Genomic DNA, 15079 nt, shown 5'->3' with positions numbered 1-15079 from the left:
ATTTAACCCAAATTATTTCTAAGTTAAATGTTTTGCTAGTGGATTCCAGTCTCAAGCTAACCCTCTGGAACAGTAGAGTTAAGACCTGCGCTACTATGACTTGCTGGTGGCTTTGTTTTGCGGGAGGCATCGTATTCATCTTTCAAGCTCCAAACCGCTGCATTTTTCTTGGTGGGGTGGTGAAAGCTTATGGGGAGACACGGAGGAGGTTACCCTGCTTAGCCTTCAGACCCTTCATACAATGAGAGTGAGGCACAAGGTTCTCCGCCCACCTCCCGCTGAAGTGACCAACAGCAACCTTTCTGAAGGAGCTGCTGTGTGGAATGTCCTGGACACGTTCCCTTGGAGTGACTGTCATTTGGAAGCGGGCCTCTTTGGAAGGAACGATTTGGGTCAATCAATTGAACTAGGAACATCGGATCATCTATGGAGTCAGTAGAAATTCTTTCCGGCATATTAGGAAAGGAGACTAAGCCTGGCTTCTTCGATGGCCAAGGGACTTGTATCTTCCACCGTGTCCAGGCCTTGGGGTGCTGCACCAGCTCTCCTCACTTATGCTTACAGTGCTGTGGCAGCCGTGCCCCCCGGGGCTGCCCGCCTTTCGCTCCTCTGCAGAAAGATCAACATGGAGATCCCCCAAAGAGGAGAGGGGGAATACTACGCCACGAGGGAGTAACAGAACCGATCCTCACTTTGTGAAGAGGAAGAGAGGATAAAGAGCTTTGACGGTGGGAGCAGGATTGGGAGGGGCGGGGGTTGTTAAGTGAGGAATGAGATACCATTTAACCAAAGGAAAAGCAGGAAACGCCTTGAAGGGCAATTGGCCCCACCAGCTCATATGGAATCTGCCCTGCAACTCGCGCGTCTGGGCACGTAGGCACGGGTGTGCAGCGATCACTCCCACTGCAGCCCAGGTCCTTATCAGCGGCATTCACAGATCTGTAGTGGCCCGGCGGCGTGGGCTTGGGGAGAGCTGGAGGAGGTGGGGGGACCATCCCGCCTCTCCGTGAGGGCGGAGGTGGGGAATCTAAGAAGATTGGCACCCCGATGCGCCCCTCCTCCCGGCGGCTCTCCTCTCCAACCCAGTCCTAGAAGGAGACACAGGCCGGTGGCCACCTGCCAAGTCAGGCTTGGGCGGCGAGGGAGGAGGGGCAGGGGCCCCGGGAGGTGGCCTTTGCGATACCGGGGCCACTCCTGCCGACTCTGGCCGCGCGGGCGCGAGCTGGCTGTACAAAAGGCCCCGGCGGGGCAGGGCGGGCCTGCGGCGGGAGGTGGGCTCTAACCCCCCACCTGTTGCGGGGCGCTGCGGGCTGCAGAGATGGGCCGCTACTCCGGCAAGACGTGCCGGCTGCTGTTCATGTTGGTGCTCACCGTGGCCTTCTTCGTGGCGGAGCTGGTGTCGGGGTACCTGGGCAACTCCATCGCGCTGCTCTCGGACTCGTTCAACATGCTGTCTGACCTGATCTCCCTGTGCGTGGGCCTGGGCTCGGGCTACATCGCGCGGCGTGGTACCCGCGGCTCCGGCGCCACCTACGGCTATGCTCGGGCCGAGGTGGTGGGCGCGCTCAGCAACGCGGTCTTCCTCACCGCGCTCTGCTTCACCATCTTCGTGGAGGCCGTGCTGCGCCTCGCGAGGCCCGAGCGCATCGACGATCCCGAGCTGGTGCTCATCGTGGGCACCCTGGGGCTGGCAGTCAACGTGGTGGGGCTGCTCATCTTCCAGGACTGCGGAGCCTGCTTTGCGGTCTGCACGCGGCGGCGGCGCCGGACCCGTCCTCCGCCACCGCCGCCCCAGGGGGACCCTTGCGGCGCTTTGGGGAGCCCCCAAGGGGCTGCGGCAGCCACAGCCCCCGGCTCAGATGCAGTAGTGACTCTCCGGGGGGCCTCGGCCGGAAGAAAGCTGCAGGAGGGCGCGACCGTGTTCTCGAATGTAGCAGGTGCCTTTCAGTTGCATCCTTCCGGACTGGGACCGCTTTGTCCTTCCCTCCATCCTCCATCCTGCCCCAGGCATCTGGTCCCTTTTTCTCATCCACTCTCTCTTGCTCCTTTTGTTTCCTGACTGATTTAAAAAAAAAAAAAAGAAATCCTCTTCGTAGCCTGTTCTGCCCCTCTTGTAACTTAACTTTCCTTCCTCCCCTCCCTCCTTCTCTCCCTTCTCCCTTCTCGGCCTTCTTTCTCCCCATCTCCCCCATTTCTCCCTCCCTCCTTTCCTCCTTGACCCCGCAGTCCTTATCCTCTCCCCTCTCCTTGTGGCAGTATTGATCTTGGAAATCAATTCTTACTATTGGGCAATAGAGAGCACTCCCTATCCCTCCCCTCTCCGGTGCTATCTGGACTGTTTCCTCCCTTGACAAATCAATGTCAGGGCTCTCCTCTGCCCCTTGGGCGGTGTGGATTTGGGGGGCAGGTGTGGGCTTATACTTGTCCCGTTTTAAATTTGAAAAGTGTGTGTGAAGTCCAAGGGTGGACCGCGGGCTTCCTCTGGGTTGACCCGTCTGGGCTGAGTGTGGGAGAGGTGGGGACTCCCGTAGGCTAAGAGGAATTGAAAATAACCAAACTGCATTTTGAGTTCACTGGTTCTTTTTGTTTGTAGAACTTATACACAACACAAGGTTTCTTCTTTGAATGCAGGTGATTCCCTGAACACCCAGAATGAGCCAGAGGAGACGACGAAAAAAGAGAAAAAGTCTGAAGCACTGAACATCAGAGGTAGGTTGTCTCTGGATTCGCTGCGGACCCTTTCCCGTAGTTCATGGCGCGCTGCAACGGTGACAGAAAGTCCGGCTTTAGTAAGGCAACAGTTTGTTGGAAAGTAGGTCAGTTACCTGCAGACTATGACCCTCTTCTCTTGCCTAATCATTGCATTGATTCTGAGGGAAAAACTAGTTGCTAATGATTTATCTTTGCTCTAATTAAGCCACGCCACAGCTGCCTGCTGCATGTTCTTCTGGGTTACACATATTGTGTCATGTTCCACTGATCCCCACATGTCAGTGTCATGGTCTCCTAAATTCCACATAAGAGTGTTGCATCCCCCTGAGTATCAAACATGAGTGTCCTCGTCTCCTGACCTCCACATTATCAGTGAATTGTTCTCCTGAGCTCGATATATGTATCATGTTCTCCTGATCCCACATATCAAGGATGTGTTCTCTTGACTTCCACATGTCATGTTATTCTCATATCCACACATGTAACATGTTCTCCTGATGTCCACATATCAATCATAGCATGTTCTCTTGACCTCCACATTATCAGTGAAATGTTCTCCTGATCTCCACATGTGAATGCCATGTTCTCCTGATCCCCACATAGCAATACAATGTTCTCCTAAACGCTACATATATGTCATGATCTTCTTAAATCCACATATGTATCAAGTTCTCCTAATCCCTATACGTCAATGTCATTTTCTACTGATCTCCATATATCAGTGTCATGTCTCCTGATGTCCACGTATGAGTGTCATGTTCTGCTGATCTTCACACATATGTCATGTTCTGCTGATCTTCACATATGTGTCTTGTTCTCCTGATTCCCATACATCAGCATCATGTTCTCATGAACTCTACCACTCAGGGACAGGTTGGTCTGATCTGATCTCCACACATCAATGTCACATGACTGCTATACTTGGTTTTCTACTTTCATGAATACTACTGACATACAATGCATCCTATTTATTTAAGAAGATTGTGTGTGTGTGTGTGTGTGTGTGTGTGTGTGTGTGTGTGTGTGTTGCTGGGGATGGAACCCAGGGCCTTGTACATGTTAAACACATGTTGTACCTTTGGTCCATACCCAAAGTCCCATTACAGCTTATTTTAACTGGCTATGATTTGTTTGTTTTGAGACAGGGTACTCTTATATAACCATGGCTGGCCTGATACTCAATATGTAGCACAGGTTGACCGTGAACTTGTGGCAATCCTCCTTTCTTAGCTCCCTCACTGCTGGAATTACAGCATATTTACCACTATGCTTGGTGTTGACTGTGATTTTGCTAAAGGTGGAAAAAACAAACAAATCATAACCAGTTAAAATAAGCTGCAAGTATAGCACTCATGTGACACTGATGTGTGGAGATCGGATGGGTACCGACTGTTGAGTCCTCTGTTCATAGCAGGGTGCATGGGAGCCGCACCACAGCACTGTAGGTGTGTGCCACTGCAGGCAGCTGGTGGGGGGCAGGGCAATCAGCCAGAGTTGCCAAACTAGGAAGTAGCAGAGGCTACCTCTCTCTTCCCCTATAAAGCATCTTCCACTCACAGCCTCCCTGGAATCCTGCCCGTGTGACAGTGTTCTCCTGGAGCTGCCTGCTGCACTCACTCTCCTCCTCAGGAACCCCCCTTCACTCCACAGTGTTCTCATCAAGAAAACCCCTTCCCCAAAATGTCACTGACACACCCAGCTCAGAGTCTGGCCTGTGTGCCTTCACTCAGTGGGCGACTGTGACAGCAGCCAGGTACTACTGTACCTTTCAGAAAAGCTAGAAGAAAAGGCTTGGAATATTTTTTTTTTTAATTTTTACCATAAAGAAAAGGAAAAGAAAGCAAGGTTCAGAGGACTAGATATTTGACTTAATATTGCATAGGATGTACACCTATCAGAATAGCACAGGGAGCTTGGCTTGGTGGTACGGAACCGTCACCTGAGCACTCCAGAAGCATGAACTGGAGGCCACCCCGACAATCTAGTCAGGCCCTGTGTCGAAACAGATAAAGGAAAGAAATGACCAAAACCAGCATTTCCCCCAAACAAGTCAAAACAGTCCTCAACATGTTCAATTTTTATTTTTCAGTTAAAATGAAACTTTTTCTTCCCATCTTGCCAGGGAACTGTGTTCTCAAGACAGTGGACACTCCTTCTTCACACTTTGTTTGACTAGGAAACAAGATGTTATCAGGTGGGGGTGAGGCTTTGTGGTAGGGTGTTCGCCTGGATTGTTGTAGATCCTGAGTTTATCCCAGCACTGAAGATACATGTTATGTGTATACGGAGAGACAAGGGGGTACCTTTAGTGTTAATGATTTCAAACAGTTGTGTTGTATTGTTGGTGTTGGGGCTTGAACCTATGGCTTTGTGCATGCTACATACACACTCTACACTTAGAATCTTTTCCCCATCCACAGCTTTTTTTTTTTTTTTTTTTTTTAAATCAGCTGAAGTTCATGATAGTTTGGGCCCTAATTCTGCTTAGCAGAGTTTAGACACCATTAGGATAGACTGAAACAGAATAGAAAAGAGAAATACATCATAAGGATGGGGTTTGTTTATTTTATTTTATTTTATTTATTTATTTATTTATTTATTTTTGCTTCAACTTGTATCTCCATGTGGGCTGGGATGCAACACAAAACTTTTAGTGTAGGCTGTGGGGACCAGAAGTGTGGGAGCTGCTGTTGTGTGGGATTCTCAGTGGCCAAGCGTGGGAAACCTGGGGTGGGAACTGGAGCTTGTGTAGGACAGGATGCGGCAGCCCTCTATCCAGGCTTAGAGGCATCCATCCTCCCCTCACGCTCTGCTGTGGCCGTTCTCAAGAGATTCCCACTCTGTAGTCCAGCTTGGCCTTGCAGCTAGCTGGGGTTCTCCTTAAAGTCCTGAGTGCTGGGCTTACAGGCCCAAGCTGCTGCTCCAGCTTTCCCCTCTGGCTGCGTGTCTTTGAGCCTCCACTATCTGCCTCTAGGAAGTGAGGGTGTGACCCCCCCCATTACATTTAAATGAGGCTGAGTCCTGAGATAGTGACCCTAAGAATAAGCAGGAGACAGTAGGTTTATCCTCTTTGGACAGTGACATTTGGTCCTGTCACCAAGAAAGCAAAGGCTTCCTTAGCTTGTGTCAGGGGAACAGGTGGGTAGGGCAACCTTCTGGGAAGGTTCTGAATTTTCTTTCCTGTGGCTGGGAAAAGGGGCTGGGAGGATGGGAGACAGAGAGCTAGAAAGTGGGACTGTCTCCTGTACATATTGAATCAGTGTTCTGTTGCTTTAAGTAACCACTCCATAAAAAAGGCATGGGGACAATGCCATTTACCAAGGGTGTCCCTCAGAGGCTAGGATGTGTGAGCAGCTCAATTCAAACACCTTCCAGGTCAGACTATTCAAGTCTCATCCATGAGCAAGCAATTAGCAATTGGAATCGTTACCAGTTCTACTGAGTGAACTTTTTGGATACCTGGGGTGACCAGGCAGACCTTCATTCACTATATATTTTCTTCTAGAACAGTCCTTTAACAACGCCTATGTGCATTCAAATCACCCAGGCAATCTTGTTCAAATGCTCACTTGGCTTTGCTGGTTGTGTGATCTTGGTCAAGTGGCTTAGCCGTTCAGTGCCTCAATTTCCCCCTTTGTAGAGTGGAGAGGGAATCTCAGGTGGATCTTGAGGGGCGGGCCTCCCTCCTGCCTCTCCCTTTTCCTCTGGTTTCTGTTAGCACTGTTTGACATGTGGTTCTTTCCTGTGCCGTATGTTTTGCTGTTTCTATTTCTTCTAAGAGACTGTTTTCTTCAAGTTTAGCTCCTTCCTTCCCATGAGGACTGGCTTGCTGGTGGTGGTGGGTGGGTGGGCGTACTGGGTGTATTTTAATCCCACTATGAGCTCTCGAAGTTCATGCACCCTGACCAGAGTCCCCATCTAAATATGCTCAAGCTTACTGGTTCTCTCGATGACTTCATTGGCTGGTTTTGCTCCCTGTATTTCTGATCATATATAACAGAAATTCAGCACTCTATTTTATTTTACTGGGTCTTCCTATGTAACCTTGGCTGGCCTGTGACTCACAGATATCTGTCTGCCTATGCTTCCACATTTCTGGAATTAAAAGCATGTTCCACCACACCCTCTTTTAGAGCCAAATACCCTGTGTCCAGCAGCACTGTTGGCCCGACACACCACCTACCTCCAACACTGTCCTGCTGGGTCCCCCACTGCTTCTGTAAAGTATCAGGTGCTGGCTGGCCTTTTCTCTGCCTTTATGGCCTGGGCAGTTTCATAGTTTTTTAAATTTTTGTTCATGTTTTTCATGTTTTGTTCATGTTCAATTAATTGGCTGAGACCTTCAGAACATACAGCTTTAACCCTTACACACAAAGTTTTAATTTTACGTGATTGTGACAAATGGCTTTTTATTCAGAGGGAACTTCATCAGCATCCCTGCTGTTAGACCTTCTTAAACTGAGCACCATGAAAAGGGGGAGTGGGTTGGGGTTGAGGGGAGCCAGAGACCCAAAAGAACCACTCTTGATGTCCATAGTGCTGTCTGAAACTGTACCCCGGGCAGAATGCTTGCCTGGCATGGGTGAGATGCTGGGTTCCAACCCGCCACTGTAACCATGAAAACATCAAGAAACGATGATGGGACCTCCATCACGCTGAGCTCATAAGGGACTCAGAGGGGAGCCCCACCCCATACCTGTCTCATGGACTGTAATAAGGACGCAAACTTTGAAACCAGGCACGGTGTGGCATGCCTCAGTCCCAGCACTGGGATGCTGAAGCTGGAAGATTTGGAGTTGGAGGCCAGCCGGGGCTACACCGTGAGACTTTTTCTCTAATGCAAAATGAAACAAAAGTTTAAAAGAATTTAATGTCAGATGCGTGTCTGAAAGAACAACACATCATTTGCTCAGCTTTGTTTCCCATCATGATGCCCTTTGATGGGTGGTGGGGGACAGTGATGTGGCAGTATTGGCTGGTGATACAGCGAGTGATAGCTAGCTCAGGTTGTTCCTCTTCCTGGGCTCTCTGGGTCCTGGGTTTATTTTTCTTTCTTTCTTTATTTTTAATTAAAAAAAATGTTTTCTGAAGCTGGGTGGTGGCAGCACACACCTTTAATCCCAGCACTCGGGAGGCAGAGCCAGGCAGATCTCTGTGAGTTCAAGGCCAGCCTAGTCTACAGAGCAAGATTCAGGACAGGCACCAAAACTACACAGAGAAACCCTGTCTCAAAAAAAAAAAGTTTTTGAAAGTTAAAATATAATTATATCATTTACCTTTAAAATCATTTTCATTACATTTGTGTGCGTGTATGTGTGTGTGTGTGTGTGAGAGAGAGAGAGAGAGAGAGAGAGAGAGAGAGAGAGAGAGAGAGAGAGAGAGAGAGAGAGAGCGAGCGGCACAAATGTGTGGGTATGCATGTGGAAGTTAGAGGCCACAGGCCATCTTACTCTACACGTGGGTCCTGGGAACCAACCCCAGGTAACAGGTGCCCCCATTAGCTTGAACCACCACGTGGTCCTGGCCCGAAATTTTGCTTTCTGAGTCATTGCTATTGTTATTTTGTTTAAGATGGTCTCACTCTGTAGCCTAGGCTGTCCTCCTGCCTCAGCCTCCGAATGCTGAGATCATAGGTGTATATCACACACTGGGCTTGTTTTAAAAAGTTCTGACCTACTCAGTGCTCTAACAAAAAGCATCAGCGAACATCTGTGAGCTCAGATCACGGGTCATCATGTGGCTCCAACACTTGGCTCTGGGATTCACTGGTCTGCCTTCCTTCCTGACAGGTGTTCTCTTGCATGTGATGGGAGATGCCTTGGGGTCCGTGGTCGTGGTCATCACGGCCATCATATTCTATGTCCATCCCCTGAGACGCGAAGACCCGTGTAACTGGCAGTGCTACATTGACCCCAGCTTGACTGTTATCATGGTCATCATTATCTTGTCATCTGCTTTCCCACTGATCAAGGAGACTGCTGTCATCCTGTTGCAGATGGTCCCCAAAGGAGTTAACATGGAAGAGCTGAGTAAGTAGACTGCATGCGGATGGGGACCACCAACACTTTAACATCGCTCGATCCAGAGGGTTATGATCACAGAGCATTGCTTGATTGGTGTTTTCTGGAGCACTCTAGATCTTCATGTGATGGGGGCATGTTTCATGTGTCTTGCAGACTGGGATGATAATTCACAGCTCCAAGAACCAAAGGTCCTTCGTAGCATGATTCTGAGAATGTAAAGATTGGCCAAAACGCACTGCTGGGCGGTTTGACCTCACGACAAGGATGTGTTTTAATTCTACTAAAGCCACTCTGCAAGACCTAGATTTTTTTTTAACCATCTTTTTAATATATACCTTTATACCTCCCCCCCAAAAGATGAGTCATTCATGGTATAGATAATGCCTTTCAGTTAGTTGACATTCATGGGTTGGGAAGTTACTTGGTGGCACATTACAATGTAAAAAGGCTGTGTTAAAGGGCCCTTCCTCAGTCTAGAGTGAAGTCTTCTTATTTTCTTTGCTCACATAGAAGTCAGAGTCTCCCCTCAGTTATGTGCCTCAGAGGGAAAAGGTTTCAGAGACTTTGAATATATGCTTAGAAGTAGCATTCTGGTAAGTGCTTATGATCCATGCTGCTAAACTAGCCCATCTTGCTGTCTGTCTGCCTGTCTGCCTATCTATCTGTCTGTCTATCTATCTATCATCTATCTACATACCTACCTATCTCTATCATCTATCTATTCATCTATTGATCTATCAATCAATTTCATCTACATATCTATTTATCTCTGTATCATCTACATATCTATTTATCATCTATCAATTACCTATTTATCACTCATCTATCTATAATCTATGTATCTATGTATCTCCTATCTATCTGCCTATCTATCATCTACTTGTCTATGTATGTATGTATGCATGCATGTATGTATGTATGTATGTATGTATGTATGTATGATCTATCTATCTGTCTGTCTGTCTATCTAGCTATCTATCTAAACTGAGATAGGGTCTCCCTATGTTGACCTGACTGGCATGGAACTTGCTATGTAGAACAGGCTATCTTGGAACAGATTATGCACATGTAGATGTAGCCCAGGCTGCTTCAGAACTTACTGGTCTTGAACTTGCAGTCTTTTTGCCTCAGGCTCTTAAGTTACTTATAGGCTAACACTGTGTGGTGTAGAAAATCAGAGGGAAGGGTGGTTATGGGAAAATGAACCCTTGAGGGACAGTTCTTCTTCTGTGGGCTGTGATAAACACACAGCCTTGGTGGGCATGGTTAGTCATGCAGGCCCCTCTCAGGCTTCTATTCCAGCTCTCACTATTGGCTCTTGTCTGCTCCTGTCTGTTGTAGTGAGCAAGCTCTCTAGCGTGCCTGGAATTAGCAGTGTTCACGAAGTGCACATCTGGGAACTGATAAGTGGGAAGATCATCGCTACCCTGCATGTCAAGTACCAGAAGGGCGCGGAGTACCAGGATGCCAGCAGAAAAATCCGAGAGATCTTTCACCATGCTGGAATCCACAGTGTGACCGTCCAGTTCGAAATGGTGGACTTGAAGGAAGCCCTGGAGCAGAAGGACTTCTTGCTGACCTGCAGTGTCCCCTGCATCTCCCAGAGCTGTGCCAAGAAACTGTGCTGTCCCCCGGGGACGCTGCCCCTGGCTCTCGTTAATGGCTGTGCAGAACACAATGGTGGACCCCATCTAGATGCTCAGGAGGTGGCCATTGATATGGCTTCAGATGGCTGTCCGAGGGAACAGGGACAGACTCTTGGCAAGACTCAAGAGGAACATCATTGTGAAAACAGTACTCATTTTTAGTGGGTTTCCACACAAAACCAGACTGACTGGACAGGCACTTTGGGTCGCCAGCTCTGCTTGTGGAAAGAGCTTTGTTGGTGTGTACCCTGTCAGTAGGGATCAGATGTTTGGGATGTTCGTGGAACAAGCCTGCTGATTTTCATGCGGTCACCCCTTTCCATTACCCTGGGCGTCTCATGCTTCCCTGCGACAATTTTAGTGTGAACGTGGGTTTCCTCAAGCAGACTTCACTAGCGTGTGTATCAGGGATGTTGAAGGCTGGGACTCAGTAACTATGGCACAGGACTGAAAGTCAGTCTTGTCTAGTGGTGCTGGGGAATTGAACAGAGGGCTCATGTGTGCTAAGGAACTGCTCTGTTACAGAGATGCACTATGGCCCTTGTTTTCAAACTGTTTAGAATTTCTAGCTGACTCTCAAATGAGCTCAAAGCTTAAATGAGTAGGAAAAAAATTGAGGCACATGAACTATATTTTCCTCTCTTCCCCTCAAAGATCATAAAAGATGGAAGTCGGCTATCTGTGGCACTTCAGAAATATATATTGTTAGGTCCATTCTTGGACCATGAGAAACAGACACCTAATAAAAAATACAAAATGCTTAGTTGTTAAGGTGGACAAACAGAAAGCCTCTTAAGGCAGAAAATGCTCTCAACACATTAGAGGAGGTAGACTTTACTGGCGTGGAGGGGAAAATAGGTTCTAGACCATCTCTTCATTCTGTGAGGTGTAAGGTGGCTACCGTTTACTTTCTGCTGAGAGCTAAGCTGAGCTGTGATGTGTTGCTGATGTTTAATCATGTAACACATTCATTACACTCAGAAGTGTGGGGACAGACTTCTACTTTCTTATTTACTTATTTACCATTTCTGAGTGTCTCCAGGTAGGATTGTTGGCGCTTATTGTTCTGATAATGATTTTCTTGTCCAGATTTCCCCACAGTCTTCTCTTTACGATCACATTGATCCATGTAGTATTGACCAGGGGGAGATGAATATTCCAGGGACAGGAAAAATATTCATTCCTGCTTAATGAATAAGCTAGCCTGCCTTTGCTTTAATTAGGTATATTTTAAAGTATTTATTATAGTTGCCAACTAGTAACTGTATGGAAAAGTTGTATCCAATCGAGAAATGAAAAGTAATTTGATTGCTGCTTTTAATGTGTTTGATGGCACTTAGAGTTTTATGTCTGTGACCCATGTTACCAAGTTCAAATAAATTGTTTATGATTTGATTCAGACACATAACAGAACTGTATTGGTAGGAGAAAGTGCAGAAATGTCTGTCATGTGTTTAACACCTTACCTTGTTTGGGCATCCTTGTTTAATCAAAGCCTCATAGGTATGACGTGGGATGCCTGACTGAGGGAGCCAGCATGGAGTTTGAGCAGCTCCAAGGCTGATGGAAAGTTATCTTGTCCTAGGCTGTCAGCTTTGGCCGTATTGAGAAACTACACAGGACTCATCAGAAGTGGGAATGGTCACAGAAATGGCACCCAGAGTTTTCAGTGCAAACACCATTTTAAAGAAACCGTCTTTCCTGGGTGTAGTGGCATATGCCTGTAGCCCCAGCTACTCAGGAAGTTGAGGAAGGAGAGTCACTTGAACCTGCGAGTCCAGGCAAAATAGTGAGACTCAGTTTTTTGTTTGTTTGCTTGTTCTTTAGCTATTAGTCTTAAATTTGGAGGTTGTTGGGCAGCTATGGTCAGGAATATAGGAACTTCTTTGTTCCTTTTAAGTTGGTTAGATCAATCATCCTTAAGTAAATAGAAAACTATCTAAAACCTTTCTAATTACTAGAAGTTTTTGTGTTAGATATATGCACTTTATAAGCTGGAGCAAAGACAAAATTTCTACTTTGGGCATCAAATGTAACAGACTAGTGGATTCCCTAGGAACCCAGCATGGTGATGTGTGAGCAAATTCCTCCACATAAACACTGTTTAATGCCTTAGTTGAAGCCAAAATAGAAATTTGTCTCTAACTTAAAAATCTGAATTCATATCACTGCCTTATTATTAAAGGAGAAACTAAAATTTTACAGCTTTCCTGCTACTAGCTAAAGGAATGTATTCTAGTTTGCATGTAAATAACAATCTTTAATCTCTGAAGTATTTTTCTGGAAAGAAAATACATTTAATTCTGACATAATTAAACATAACCTGAGAAAATTGATCTTGATTGATGCTTGCATAGCAAATTATAGACAGAAGCCAGTATGATATATGGCTTTTTGAAGACAGCCAAAGTACATTTAATAATGTGCAAACAAGTCAAGAGGATGCAATGTTTCTGCTACATGATTGTATTCAACACCGCCAGCCCTGGATGTGTGGTATTTTTGCTTAGGGTTTCCTGGACCATTGATTGTCTTTTTTTTTTTATTCTCTGAGGGCAGTGCATGATATTTTCCCCTCCTGAATCAGCAATCAGATATGCATCTGGTGGACAAGACAACACACTTTCTTTGAGCTTAGGCAAACGGTGACACTCAGTTCGTGTTCCTGCATGCTTCGGTTGCTCCTAGAACCCCGAGCTCCAGCCCTCCTGCCTGCCCTTCCTTCCATCCTGCTTGTCTTCTTCATTTCCCCACTAACGTGGTGGTGACCAACCAATGTCAGGGCCTCCAAGGTTTCCAGGCAAACGCTCGACTCTTGAGCTATAGCCCCAGCCTCACAGACTTCTTTATAACATTCATTACACCCTCTGCGGGGCGTCAGGACTAGGTGTCCTGCGTGCCAACTTGTCCTCTATCCTTCGGGTATTTTCCTTGCTCTCTTGTCTTTGGTTCTCTATGGATAACACATCACTTCCTTCCAGCACTTCAGCGCCAGTTATAGGAACCGATCCCTTTGTTTCATTTCCTATCTTCTAATCTCAGTTTTAAAAATTGGGATCTTTGTTTCTTGACATTTGGTTATTCAAACACCCACAGGGCTGCCAATTGCCATTGCGCGTGTGCGCACATGCCCTATAAATTAGGCACTCGAAGATTCAATGGAGTGCGTGATTGTCTTTGTCAGGGTGTCTCCACCTTGACACGCTGGCGTTCTGAGTTGGGTGTTTTAGACCATATTAGGTATTGCATGTTATTTAGTGGCAACATTGGCTTCTAATCCCAGATCCCAAATCATCTCCCCAACCTATGACAACTCAGAATTCCTCTAGACATCCCTGGGGAGAAGTTTTGTGTCCCTTCCTACTTCTCAACTACTAGCTGTAACTGTGTTTGAACAGTATTGATGGACCCTTCCCCACCCCAAGTCCAACAATGTTTTTAGTATCATCCATTCCGCAGGATTCACTACCCTGTATCCCAGATTGGCCCCAAACTCTCCATCCCACAGCCTCAGCCTCCTGAATCCAGGGGTTATAGGCATTCACCACCACTCTTGGATTAGGATTCACTGTTTACAAGCAATATTTTAAAAAGTATTTCATTTGTTGTGCCGAGGCTAGAAACCAGCCAGAGCCTTGCTACGTGGGCATCCACTCAATGGCTGAACCACCCCAAGAGCCAAGCATGTGGTAACCCAAGCCAAGCAGTTCAAGTTAGCCTCAGTGAGTTTGAGGCTAGCCTTTCTCCATGAGGTTTCAGTTTGGTCACACTTTGATTTGGGTTTTGCATTCCATTAGAGATCACGGGCTGACGTGTGCCTTCTCTATCGCCCTGTCCTTGCGTGACCTTGTCACCTTTTTGTGCTTCTGAGCTTATTTCCAGCCGAGTGACCTTGAGTGGGAACAAGGTTATCAAGCCAGCCAGGAAAGGAGTTTCTTAAACCGAACTTGTGCCAGACAAGAATCCTCAATGTATAAAATGTTCTTAGAATGTGGAGCAGCTCTGTTGTTTTCCGACACTTCCTCTCCCCTAATCACCCCACCCCCACCCCAGACCTTTCTTATTTACATGGAACTTTCTTTGCTAAGCTTCGGGCCAGGCACTGAACCTACTCTGAAATGTAATGAGTATAATCTAGAAAAAAAAAAAAATGATTGTCAAGGGAGAGCCATCCCTTCTGGAGGCCTGAGGTTATGTTACAGTATTGTGGAGTTTTGTTGCTTAAAATCCTCCTTTTATTCTCAAGGGCACGTCTGCCAACGTGTAACTGTCACATTTCGGGGGGGTGGGGGAATTGTTAAAAGGTTAAGGTGAAGAGTTTCAGTAACTCCTTGCTAATTGCACGTGAATCCCCCACAACGATGTACATATACTTACCTGTTGCAGGTGAAAAATGTTCAATGGTGCTGTAAATGAAATGTTTTTGTGGAATTAAACAGACAACTTGAAGCAGCTGAACTTGTGGAGTCTTTGTCATTTGTGGTGGCTAATTCGGGCTTTTTTTGGGGGGTGGGGTGGGGTGGCTAATTCATTACTTAATAACACCCAGGTCTGGTTTTCACGACTGGCTAGTCTTTTTATACTCTGGCTCCCCATGACTTCCTGCAGCATCGCAGGCCTTGTCTATTGGTTTTCCATCACTGTAACAGGTACCTGAGATAGTCATCTTATAGAGAGACCACTTCTCATCTCGGTCGG

General features: G+C 46.8%; 1 protein-coding gene across 1 annotated transcript; it reads left to right on the top strand.

The window, feature by feature from the left end:
- Positions 1-111: 111 nt before the first annotated feature.
- Positions 112-14839, top strand: Slc30a10 (solute carrier family 30 member 10). Its single transcript, XM_028858352.2, has 4 exons — positions 112-1937; positions 2632-2709; positions 8502-8741; positions 10077-14839. Exons 1-4 carry the CDS (start codon positions 1319-1321, stop codon positions 10541-10543), a joined length of 1404 nt encoding a protein of 467 aa, XP_028714185.1. The 5' UTR covers positions 112-1318; the 3' UTR covers positions 10544-14839.
- Positions 14840-15079: the final 240 nt, after the last annotated feature.

The sequence above is a fragment of the Peromyscus leucopus genome, chromosome 15 (genome assembly GCF_004664715.2).
Source record: "Peromyscus leucopus breed LL Stock chromosome 15, UCI_PerLeu_2.1, whole genome shotgun sequence".
NCBI lineage: Eukaryota > Metazoa > Chordata > Mammalia > Rodentia > Cricetidae > Peromyscus > Peromyscus leucopus.
This window is presented reverse-complemented; position numbering and strand designations above follow the sequence as displayed.

What these genes read in the sequence shown, in the direction of transcription:
- Slc30a10 (XM_028858352.2), top strand. Translation starts at nt 1,319, where the DNA reads ATGGGCCGCTACTCCGGCAAGACGTGCCGGCTGCTGTTCATGTTGGTG. An exon ending in CGTGTTCTCGAATGTAGCAG is followed by an intron (nt 1,938 to 2,631) that starts GTGCCTTTCAGT and finishes CTTTGAATGCAG; the next exon opens with GTGATTCCCTGAACACCCAG. An exon ending in TGAAGCACTGAACATCAGAG is followed by an intron (nt 2,710 to 8,501) that starts GTAGGTTGTCTC and finishes CCTTCCTGACAG; the next exon opens with GTGTTCTCTTGCATGTGATG.